Genomic DNA, 12,727 nt, shown 5'->3' on the forward strand with positions numbered 1-12,727 from the left:
GAATTTCAAATTGGGTTTACCTGATTGGGTGACTCTATTTGAAATCTACACCCCCTGTATATCCTAAACAAAGACAGCTATGTCATAATTGGAACTAGTAGCCAATAGCTGCATCTTTTAGCTCGAATTTAAGACCTCATTCGTTGAAATTGTTCAAGAAATAAAGACACGACGATCCAAAACCCCAAGGAAGGTGCCAATTTAAAAGTTGCAGTTTCCTCTATTGCATGCCTATTGATTTGTACACAAAGCGTTCGCGAACAAGAGAACTAGCGCCGTGCTTCCAGTGATTAGCACAAAAAACTAGCGTTGTGCTTTTATGGATTAGAACACAAAAGCAGGCGGCGGATGACATGATCGCGCCGGCAACTCGTGAAACCGCCCGGCCGTATGGCATTTTCCATATACTCAGTTAGTTTTGTGGGGTTCATTATCGAACCCCAACGGTTTTAGCTTGTATTTATATTATTTATCAACATAGGCCTATTTGTTTGTGATATGTCAAGCGTTTTAAAATTTCAAAATAATCCCATTCAATTACATGGTTGACGATGAAAATTTACTGAATTTAGGGACTGCACGTCATACACCACCTGCACAAAAGTGCAATTTTTGATTTCGTCTCTTCAGTAGGTTTTAGATCACCGTTACTTTAATTCTCAACCAATTAAAGCAAATAAGGTCTTGAATCAGAGCTAAAGAGTTCATTTATTAGCTGTTTGTTTTAATATTTACATATTTGTCTTTATTTAGGATATACAGGGGTGAACACAACTGGTACCTTAATATTTTGGCTTACTGTATATGGAGGGGTATATGGATTGTTCAACAGTTTGATTGTTAAGTGAGGTCATTTGTTTCAAGCATACACATTTTTCTCATCAGAACATCTTTCCCTGTATAATAACAGGTACAGGTGTGTTGTTATTATCAGTGAGCATGCTAGTTATATAATTCAATTCCCAATTCCAACTCTCTCTCTCACTCTATCCATAATTAATGCTCTGCATGCTAGCCATGCGCTTCAACAGAAAAATTTCAAGTTTTGAAATATTTTCTCAAAATATTGAGAGCTATCTTAAGAACTACTGAACCAATACTAGGCTTGTTTGTACTCATTTTAATGCATTTTTCATGCTGATTCCAAATATGCTCATGAAAATTTATATTTCTGAAATTTTTGAATTAAAAAAAATTGAAACATGTCGTCTGCAGTCGACACCCGTGTGAAGAGAGTAAGTACCTTTAGTAGGGATGACCAATGAACCATCAACTTGATTAGAACACTCCCATAGACATGCAGGGAGCTCAACTGTGCACTGCTTGCACATACATTTCTAAATTGATCTCATTCTTTTATTTTTCAATATTTTTCTGTAAAATTTGGGGAAGTTACTGCCAATTATATTTTGTAACTATCTTGCAAATTACAGCAACATAACTTATTTTGTTTTTCTGTAAGTGCGAGTCAAAATTGGTCCATCGCCACAGTGCGCTTATAATTGCCAGTGGCTGAGTTTAGCACTGCTCAAGAATGGCACAAAATATTCAAATCAGTAAGATCAGGTGAAAAACGTGGCCTACTGAGCTGTAATTTGGCAGAGTTGCCAGTAATACCTCTATCATACCCTCTGTAAAAAGGTTAAAAATTGAACAAGTAGATCTCGAGTTACAAATTAAATCACCAGCTTCCCTTTGGAATTTTTATATTCCTTTCAAATCATGTTAAGAAGACACCTTTCTGAACATAAATGTGAAGTTTCGTGCTCATTCGATGTATTGTTCACCTGATCTTAACCCTAAACGTTTTCTTATATTTAGGCCTATAACATCTACAACTTGTTGCTGGCTATACCTTGTTTAGGACTTTCAAAAGAAGTACCTGAATGTGCAACCATAACTGTTTCAAAATAGCCCGCGATAGTCATGCAGGTAACTCCGAGGTCAAGCATTGAATTGGTTTGAACAAAGATACTCATAATGTATTGAGTGCTACTTTGGTTTGAATGAGGAATACTACAGGAATACACATGAGCATGATGAGGATAATCTCTATTGTTGTGAATGAGTCAATGACCTTCAAAACTTAAGATTTTGTTTACATACACCTACTAATTGGTCATATTAAACCCAATAACATTGAAATTCTTGGTTGTGAAAAAAAAGTTCACCTACATAGTGCAATTTTGATTTTGTGCCATATCGGCTATCTTGGATGATTTTTGGCAAATGTCCTCTAAATGCATGATTTCAATGCCTTGGTTTGAAAAAATAAGTTATGCCAGTGACTAGTTAAGTGCCATTTCATAAGAAACCCCTTTGATACTTTCACAATATGCTTGTTTCATGTTTGCAAATATGTTAAAATAAAGAAATATATAAAGGTAAATTTATGCTTATGCCAATTTTGCTCCTAACTGCTATTTTTGGACCTTGTCATTTTATTTCGCTCCAATGACCGGTCAGAATGGGAAACTTTGATAATTCATAATTCGAAAAGTTTTTGACCGATTTTGACCATTTAACCACCAAAATACTTCTGTTGATTAGTTCTACTCAGAAAACAATCTTTTGTAGCAATAGGGTCAACATGAAATTTTGATGGTTATCCCTACCTTTAGTGTAGCAGTGAAGTGGCAAAATATTCAGGACTGGGAAGGTGTTTTTTTCGTTTTTTTTTTTTGGGGGTGCATGGACAAAAATCTTGAAAATGGGTAATTTTAGACCAATCAAGACCAATATCAATATAGGTTGAGGTCAATTAGGCCTCAATTGTATTTGAATCATTTTGCTGTGTTACTTAGGTAACAAAACATCCTAGATTGTGCATATCCTATCTTTATTTGAATTGTTATATCAAAACAAACATTTTGATTAATAGTTTCTATGATTGTGTATGTTTTTGTGGTATAAGTAATCAGTCTATCTCAACTTTCCTGAACTGATCTAGTTTGCATGACTCTGTGTTGCTTTTGTTAATTGCACACAGAGGGTTTTTACGCAAAGTTGTATGGGTGTGGAGCCGCATAGTGATTGGGTAGTGTTTTTACTAAAACCCCCAATGATTGCCACAAGAGGCATTATCTACAGAGAAAATATACCGATTCTAAATGCACCAAGACACCTTTGGTCCTAATATTTTACGACATGAGAAAGAGATTTCTTAAATTAAGACAGCCTATTAAGGTTTTACCGTCGTTACTAAATCTATCGACCAAATTTTTTTAAATTGACATATTTTGTACATTGATATGTGTAGATAATAAATCTGTAAAAAAAAACAGGGGGTGCCGGACCTCACTTTTGAGCTACAGCCGTTTTAAAAGAGGTGTACATTTCCAAAAATCTCTGTACACTTCAATGGCAAAATCAGCAATTTGCCCAAAATATATCACCTTTTATGTTGTATTAAAAAAATTGTCGAGACAAAGTTTTTTTAATTTTATATATGTTATGAAAAAGAAAAAGCTCTATAAAATCGCGCAAAAAAAATTGGGGGTACCGGACCTAGTTTTCGCGTAAATTGACCAAAATAGGTCAAAAATGCATTTTTTCTGCGACACCATGCGTAGTTAATTGCGTGACGTGGATATTTTTTGCGCGTTAACGCGCTGGTATGAAGCGCGATCTGATGCCGGATCAGCGTTCATTTACGCATATGGCCACAAAAAAGGAATTGTCTGTTTACGCAGGGAATTTTTCACTGTAAAAAAAAAAGTTACCTATAGGTAAAAAAAAGATACTTAGGCTAAGAAGTGTCCATAATTAGGAACAAAAATTTTATAATGATGTCGACTATTATAATTAAGGCTAAGAATTTTTTTTTTTTAAATATCATTTGATGTATTTTGGTCACAAACGGGTGTAAGAAAGACTCCCATTCTGCAAAGATATTGGGCCAAAGAGTTATCAAGTTACACAAAGTGAGTTATTTTCAGCTTTATGTTCACCTGACTCGAATGACCAAAAAGAGGATTTATTAAAGATGTTAAAGCGAAGCGTTTGACACCATGGGCGGAAGTGTTTGACTATAATAGGCCTACAATTATTATAGGCATAGGCCTACTTAGCATCCTTAGTGCCGTTTATCGAGAGGAAAACTTTTGGTCACAAAACTATAGGCCTCACGGAATTATCTCGAGGTGGATTCATATCATCAATTGTTGCAGTTCAATTAAAGCAAAGTTAAACGCGCTGGGTTGCCTATAGCTGTAGAAAAACGTTTGGCCAATTATGATATCATTTTTGTAAATGTATGACACATTTTTTAAACCGAATAGTTTTGATGGTGTTGCCTATATCGCATGCATTATGAATTCAGTGGACGTAGTAGGTATTTACTCAATAACACAAAATGCTTTAAACATTTAAATGGTGGATTATAAACTTTTAAAACATTTTAAAAATAACAATCAAAAACATTGAACACTTGCTGCAAAACATATTCTTAGTTGGAACAATGTTGCCAAAATAATATATGTCTACAATAACATTTTCACATGTTTTTAATTTTGTTGTAGTGTGTTTCATTATGAAACGTTCTACAAACTTATATCCTTCAATAGGCCTGTAATATACCGTAATGCTTACCCAACATTTAGGCCAAAATACTATTAAAACGAATTAACCAATTTAACCAACACTCGTTTAGGCCTAATGTTAAAAAAACCCTGATTCTGTGTTTGTTTGGTAGGCCTATAACTTCTTACCATCTATTGGACCCTACTGTCGTAGGCCTACTTTGAGGTCCGTTATTACTGGAAGCACGCTGGCAAAATTTGGTTTGTACATGTATTTAATATATTAGAAGCGACCACTTTTTTTTTTTGCGCTCAGCAAACATTGTTTTCTTTATTTTTTGGCCCTAGTTATCGCCGGTGCGCTAAAAAATAGCATTGACACGCACAACACGCATCGTTCTCTGCGATGTCTGCAACGCATAACGCCGAACACGACGCTGGCGCACGCACGCCTTGAAAACAGGCGCAATAGTCAAGTCGACTCGGCTGACGACGGTAAAACCTTAATCCACCTTTCCATTCATTAGGCTCTTGAATTTAAAATCCCCACTCCCCCTGTGGAAGATATTGGAGATATCTTCCACAGGGGAGTATGAATTTCAAATGGAATGAACACATTAGGCAGCTCCATTTGTAACTCACACTCCTTCAGTGGAAGATTCAGGTTGAATCTTTATCAGAGGGTGTGTGAAATAGAAATGGAGCTGCCTAATGTGTTCAATCCATTTAAAATTCATACTCCCCCTGTGAAAAAATGTTTCCAAAAGTGGAATAGCCCATTGCCCATTTGAGTTTGAGTGAGTTGTGAGAGTTGGGGTTGAGAATTAAATTATTATGTTGATGGGAGTTAGTATTGTGTTATTGGGTGAGTTCATTCATAGCATTCTATGTGTTAACATGACACACATTTATTAGAACAAACAAACAAGTAAACAAACAAGTAAACAAACAAACAAACAAACACTGACTCACTCAAATATGAACAAACAAATAGAAACAACACATAATCTAACAAGAAAATTTAAAATATTCAGACAGACACAAATTTACAAACAGAAACAGACAGAACAACAAATACACACACCCTACACACCCCAACCACCCACCCCAACACATCCGCACACCCACCCCCTCACCCCTACTCATATGCACCCACAACTGTGGACCCTTGGATTTTTACCCAGGCAACCGAGGACCGGCATTTCACATAAAGACTGAGGACTTTTTTTACAAATCTGACAATTAATTGCCAAACTGTAGACGCACATTAGTATTAGTAATATGTGTACATCCATATCAAAATGATGCACTTGTCGGCTGCTACATGTGTCTCATTTCACATAATAGCTAGGAATAAATACCAGACTCATCTCAAGCGGAGTCACTTCAAATCATCCCAAGTCACATGGTTTAGGAATACAGAGAACATTCCTTAACCCTTGATGACTTGGGGATGATTGGAAGTGACCTCCACTTGAGATGAGTCTGGTATAAAATTCCTAGCGATTACGTGAAATGAGACGCATGTAGCAGCCGACAAGTGCATCGTTTTGATATGGATGTACACATATTACATGCAACCACATATAACCACATAATTTACAAAATCTCCCTAAATAAATATTTGGTTGAGAAAGTATAACAACACATTCATGATTGTCACCAATAAATCAAAACAAATAACATTTGATTGGCATTTTTTATTTAGGACAAAACCCAATTTAGCTTCAATCTACAAAAATTTGACAAATGAAGTATGGTTTGCTCCAGATGAACATGAATTACCCCATCATGATAATAAAGTTCTTTGTTTTTGTAAATCTAAGATATGAGGCGCTTATTACATTTTTTTAGTGGTAACTTATTAGAGTTAATCAGTTTTGTCATACAAACGGAGGGCAAATTTATGCCATGAGGGCGCTTATTACATTATTTAGTGGTAACTTATTAGAGTTAATCAGTTTTGGCATGCAGATGGAGGGCAAATTTCAAATGGAGTTGGTTAATGTGCAAATTCCATTTGAAATTCACACTCCCTCAATGGAAGATATTTCAAAATTCTTCCACATAAAGAGCGTGGACATTGAATGTATTGGCCTAATGTAGCACCACATGATTTCCAGATATATATTCTAACCAGGTAAAATGTAATCATTTTGAAAATAACTTTTGCAAAAAAAACCAAAAAGTTTAGATATTTTTGTAAAATGTGTTCCTAATCCTACTCCTATCTCAATCAACGTGTTCAAATACCTGTGATCTTGGTTGTCCCAGTCAAAGCTGTCAGCCTCTACGATTTTCTTGAGTCTGTCTTTATTACCGAAGAACAACGCCAGGTCCGTGGCTAGGATAGCGTGTCGTATTTCCCTGAGTACTGTCTTGTATTCTTGTGATGTCAAGTGCTTGAAGATGTTGTGACCCTCGTTCTAGATTAGGGAAGCGTGGAATAAGGTATATAATAAGTCAAAATATGCAATTGGTGAAGCAAGAGAGAGATATGGCAACCTTTCTTGCTTTATCAGCATTCTTGAAAAGTTCTGCACATTTTGACAGATTAGAAAATGTCATCATGAGTGTAGCTTAATACAAATCTGGCAAGAGGAGTCACAAATTATAATATTGACTTGATGGTAGTCAAGACCCACCCCCTTCCTAAGACTCACAAATATTGACTGGTGCATAACCCCAAGTTAACACCTCTCTGCCAGTTCCCAGGACCCCTCTGCACACCTCTCCGGCAGTTTTTCAAGACCCCTTTCTGAAACAAATTCCATCAATGTTGATTGGTGGAACTATATATACATGTAGTTGGTTTAAAATAAATTAGTGTGGAAATGATCATTCAACTTGAAACTTCACAGATTTTGAGCTATGATCTAGAAGTTTGGAAAGGGAAATATTTCAAATGAAACTTGTTCTACAAAAAACCAGCATCCCTAACTTGAGATTTTTTGAAAAGGGATTATATCTCCCTTTCTCTTTTTTTACTTGTAAGTTAGGAAAACTCAATATTACGGACTTCCTCTTTCAAAACAGGACATGCATTAGCGCCAATCTGGCTTGATACATGGGGGTACAATCGGCCTGAATTGTGAAGAACAAAAAATGGACCATTTTGCCAAAAGGTGGGGGGGCATCTGAATTGTAAAAAGAACAAAAAATGGGCCATTTTGCCAAAAGGTGGGGGGGCATGTCCCACCCAGGACAGGTATGGAATACATAAGAGCTGAAGCTATGTGGTGTAATAGCTGCACAGTGGGGCATTTCAATGAAAAAACAGGAAAATTCTCTAAAAAAGGAAAAAATACATAAAACATGGCAAAAATGCTCAAAAATGGGCTAAAAAGAAATAAAAACATGGAAATTTGGGCAAAAAAAGAAGGAATTCCTGTAAAAAAAGGAAAATTCTCATGCCTATAAGGGTACTTGAATCTTAGCAAAGACCCTACCTGATGTCATACAATGTTACCTGTAAGATAGTGATAGTCATATTGAAGTGGTGGTGTTCCATGGTCGATGTTGAGTATATGGCAGCTAGTGGCGACGCTGTATTCACCATGAATGCGTTATTCACCCCTCGATGGTCTAAATCATGGCACAGGCAGCCCACAAAAAGGGCTAAACACTGTAAAAATGAGAAAATATCAATATATGTATATAAATTAGAAGCAAGAGGCCAAGTGGTACAGGAGCATCACCTTGGAGTGCGTATCTAAATTGGACAAAAAACAAGAAGTTGTTGTGTTGCCTTATACCCGACCGATCTGATTTTTGCGAAATGTTGGGTCAGCATTTGTTTTTGATAATAGTGTACACACTATGCGCCACTGAGAACGCATGTGTCCAGTTATGATATGGTACCATGCCATAATGCTTGCAAACCCTAGTCCTAGTAACTAGGAAGATTGTACCCTATCATAATCATTTGGAGCAGGGGAGCAGCGTGACACACTGGTTAAAGTGGTTCGATCCGATCAGGGTAACGCCCGATTGTTGGCTACACTTGCCTGTCCTGTACAAATACCCCGACAAGCTATCTACGGCGACCCCCTTCGTTCACCAGGTCACTTGTGCCTGGCCAAAGTTTTGTCAGCGTTATCTCCTAGATTTCAGCTGTTAATGCCTAGATATGCCCGACAAAAAAAAAAGAGCTTAAAAGGGCATTTCGTGATCCACAGCCTCATCCTCCACTTTTCTCCAAAAAAAGTTGAGATCTTTATACCACTGGAAACTGGCTACATAAGGTTTATGTACCAAAAATGTCTTGCAGATTAATTCGTTTAGCAAAAATATCGAACAAAATTACAACTGATACAGTGGTCTACGGAGCAGTGTAAAACACATACTCGTGCATAACTCACAAACGCAAAATCGGAATCAACTGAAATTTTGAGAATAAGCTTTTTTCATGGATATCTACTGAAAAATGTCATAAAAAGAGGATGCTAGGATCACAAAATCCTCCTTTAATTGTTCTCTCGTCCTAGATATCTCACCTATATCATACATATATCCAACAGTTGCACACATTTCCTAAATTAGCAATTATACAATGCTGTTGGTAGACCTATTTCACTATATCCCATATTTTCTTCTGCTGCTTACCTATATATTCATATCATTGCTTTTGAAAATTAATCAGTAAAAGTGTTTTCTTTTGCCAAAACTTAAGTCCGAATGAAGAACTGGATGTAAGTGAAATAAAAAACCCTTTAAAAAGGGATGTACCGGGACAGGAATGATTTCATGTGAAGATTAAATAATCCTTCCGAAAGATGCTTGTAATGTATAATATTTGACAGGCGAGACATGGTTTTAAAATGACAATTGTGATTCAAGGATGTACATCTAATCGATTGGCCTTGGTTGGATGCTTGCAATTAAACATAGAGTAATCTCTGATAATTATGTGATATTGTTGGCTGGCAAAATAGGGAGATTTTGGATGGTGGGAAGTACTGGTTGATTGGTGGTAATCATGGTGAAAAGGATGATTCCTAGTTGACGCTACTACACATGAAATGAAGTTACAGACAAGCATTGCTTGGTTTTAAGTTTTTATTGATAACATGATATTTATTAATATGACACATATAGATGGCACTTGATGATATAAAGTGATAAAAGGTACAAAAATAATGTACATAAAAAGTTGATACAAAAGTTACAAGAAGATACAGAACTATAAGTTGTATTGTTTGGAGACATGGTATATCATAGTGGCATAGGGTAATTTTTCCAAATTCAGTTCCTCATAGCAACGTATAAATGTGTGGACTTTTGACGTCAATGTTTAGCAGTACGTGCATACATCATTGCAATTTGTGTTTTTTGATAGTATATGCCTATTTTGTTTAGGGCTTGTGTTTGTTATATTCTTGCCACAGCACAATTAGTTGTTGTTGTGTGTAAATGTTTTGAGTATAGAAAGACATACTGTCAATTATAAAAAATATAAGTAACAAACGTAGATCACTATTGGAAAGTATAAAAATGTTAAATTTTGGAACTCTAGCAATTGCATACAATAAAACAAATATTTCTGGAATGTTATGAAAAGTGTAGGTGAATTGATGGCACCAACTTGGATGAGTTATCGGCAATGGGTACATTGTAAAGGAATCACTGTGATCTACTTTTGTTGAGACATTACTGAATTTTATTTGTTAAGGCTGTTAACAGCATGGCATTAAATGTTTTGGTTTACAAGATAGACTTCAAAGGAGGGGTTGGGGAATTGGAGTCGGGGAAAAGTTCCAGCGGCAATTTTTTGTTAATTTCATGCATTTATACACAATTAAGTGGGGAAAGTTTTTGTTTTGTTTTTAGTGTTGGTGGGGAAAGTTTTTTTGCTCATGGAGTGGGGGAAGGTCTTTTTTTAAACTTTGCTGGCCCCGGTACAAAAAGGGTCAAACTTTGATTATTTTGTACTAAAAAATTGGACAAAAAACAAGAAGTTGTTGTGTTACCTTATACCCGACCGATCCGATTTGTGCAAAATCTTGGGTCAGCATTTGTTTTTGATGACCTTCTTCAAGAGGGTTGAAAACCATCTTTTCTGCCGACTTGATAATAACGTACACACTATGCGCCACTGAGCGTGTATGCATCCAGTTATGATATGGCACCATGCCATAATCCTTGCATACCCACATTAACAGAGTGGACCTACCTCAAGAGGGTTGAAAACCATCTTCTCTGCCGTCTTGATAATAGTGTACACACTATGCGCCACTGAGAACGCATGCGTCTAGTTATGATATGGCACCATGCCATTACCCTTGCAAACCCCTATTAACAGAGTGGACCTACCTCAAGAGGGTTGAAAACCATCTTCTCTGCCGTCTTGATAATAGTGTACACACTATGCGCCACTGAGAATGCATGCGTCTAGTTATGATATGGCACCATGCCATCACCCTTGCAAACCCCTATTAACAGAGTGGACCTACCTCAAGAGGGTTGAAAACCATCTTCTCTGCCGTCTTGATAATATTGTACACACTATGCGCCACTGAGAACGCATGCGTCTAGTTATGATATGGCACCATGCCATCACCCTTGCAAACACCTATTAACAGAGTGGACCTACCTCAAGAGGATTGAAAACCATCTTCTCTGCCGTCTTGATAATAGTGTACACACTATGCGCCACTGAGAACGCATGCGTCTAGTTATGATATGGCACCATGCCATCACCCTTGCAAACCCCTATTAACAGAGTGGACCTACCTCAAGAGGGTTGAAAACCATCTTTTCTGCCGACTTGATAATAACGTACACACTATATGCGCCACTGAGCGTGTATGCATCCAGTTATGATATGGCACCATGCCATAATCCTTGCATACCCACATTAACAGAGTGGACCTACCTCAAGAGGGTTGAAAACCATCTTCTCTGCCGTCTTGATAATAGTGTACACACTATGCGCCACTGCGTCCGCATGCGTCTAGTTATGATATGGCACCATGCCATTACCCTTGCAAACCCCTATTAACAGAGTGGACCTACCTCAAGAGGGTTGAAAACCATCTTCTCTGCCGTCTTGATAATAGTGTACACACTATGCGCCACTGAGAATGCATGCGTCTAGTTATGATATGGCACCATGCCATCACCCTTGCAAACCCCTATTAACAGAGTGGACCTACCTCAAGAGGGTTGAAAACCATCTTCTCTGCCGTCTTGATAATAGTGTATACACTATGCGCCACTGAGAACGCATGCGTCTAGTTATGATATGGCACCATGCCATCACCCTTGCAAACCCCTATTAACAGAGTGGACCTACCTCAAGAGGATTGAAAACCATCTTCTCTGCCGTCTTGATAATAGTGTACACACTATGCGCCACTGAGAATGCATGCGTCTAGTTATGATATGGCACCATGCCATCACCCTTGCAAACCCCTATTAACAGAGTGGACCTACCTCAAGAGGGTTGAAAACCATCTTCTCTGCCGTCTTGATAATAGTGTATACACTATGCGCCACTGAGAACGCATGCGTCTAGTTATGATATGGCACCATGCCATCACCCTTGCAAACCCCTATTAACAGAGTGGACCTACCTCAAGAGGGTTGAAAACCATCTTCTCTGCCGTCTTGATAATAGTGTACACACTATGCGCCACTGAGAACGCATGCGTCTAGTTATGATATGGCACCATGCCATCACCCTTGCAAACCCCTATTAACAGAGTGGACCTACCTCAAGAGGGTTGAAAACCATCTTCTCTGCCGTCTTGATAATAGTGTACACACTATGCGCCACTGAGAACGCATGTGTCTAGTTATGATGCGCACCATGCCATCACCCTTGCAAACCCCTATTAACAGAGTGGACCTACCTCAAGAGGGTTGAAAACCATCTTCTCTGCCGTCTTGATAATAGTGTACACACTATGCGCCACTGAGAACGCATGTGTCCAGTTATGATATGGCACTGTACGATAATTCTTTCGAACCGTAAGGATAAACCGACATAGTTCCTCATAGTCAAATCTGTAAGAGTCAAAATATACTTTGGTCATATAGAACAACAAAAACCCGATTATATAACACAAATATGGTCGAAAATCGTCGAAAATGGTGCTGTTTGACTCCCTCATTTATCGTCCTGTACAAATATTTTTCAACTAAGATGTTGTTAACTTTCCAAAAGTTAGAGAGATACATATCATTGGAACATTCTACCAAGTTAG

The 12,727-nt window shown here is 37.6% G+C and overlaps 1 protein-coding gene across 1 annotated transcript in view; it reads right to left on the minus strand.

Annotated features, from left to right (window-relative positions):
• Nucleotides 1-12,727, minus strand: part of LOC140139602 (probable 3',5'-cyclic phosphodiesterase pde-5) — a 59,279-nt gene that overhangs the window by 21,606 nt on the left and 24,946 nt on the right. The window contains exons 10-12 of the mRNA XM_072161307.1: nt 12,374-12,527; nt 7,990-8,145; nt 6,774-6,946 (exon numbers count right to left, since the gene is read on the minus strand). Coding sequence (XP_072017408.1) covers nt 6,774-6,946; nt 7,990-8,145; nt 12,374-12,527 — 483 coding nt within the window. The remainder of the gene's footprint in view (nt 1-6,773; nt 6,947-7,989; nt 8,146-12,373; nt 12,528-12,727) is intronic.

The sequence above is a fragment of the Amphiura filiformis genome, chromosome 18 (genome assembly GCF_039555335.1).
Source record: "Amphiura filiformis chromosome 18, Afil_fr2py, whole genome shotgun sequence".
Taxonomy (NCBI): Eukaryota; Metazoa; Echinodermata; class Ophiuroidea; order Amphilepidida; family Amphiuridae; genus Amphiura; species Amphiura filiformis.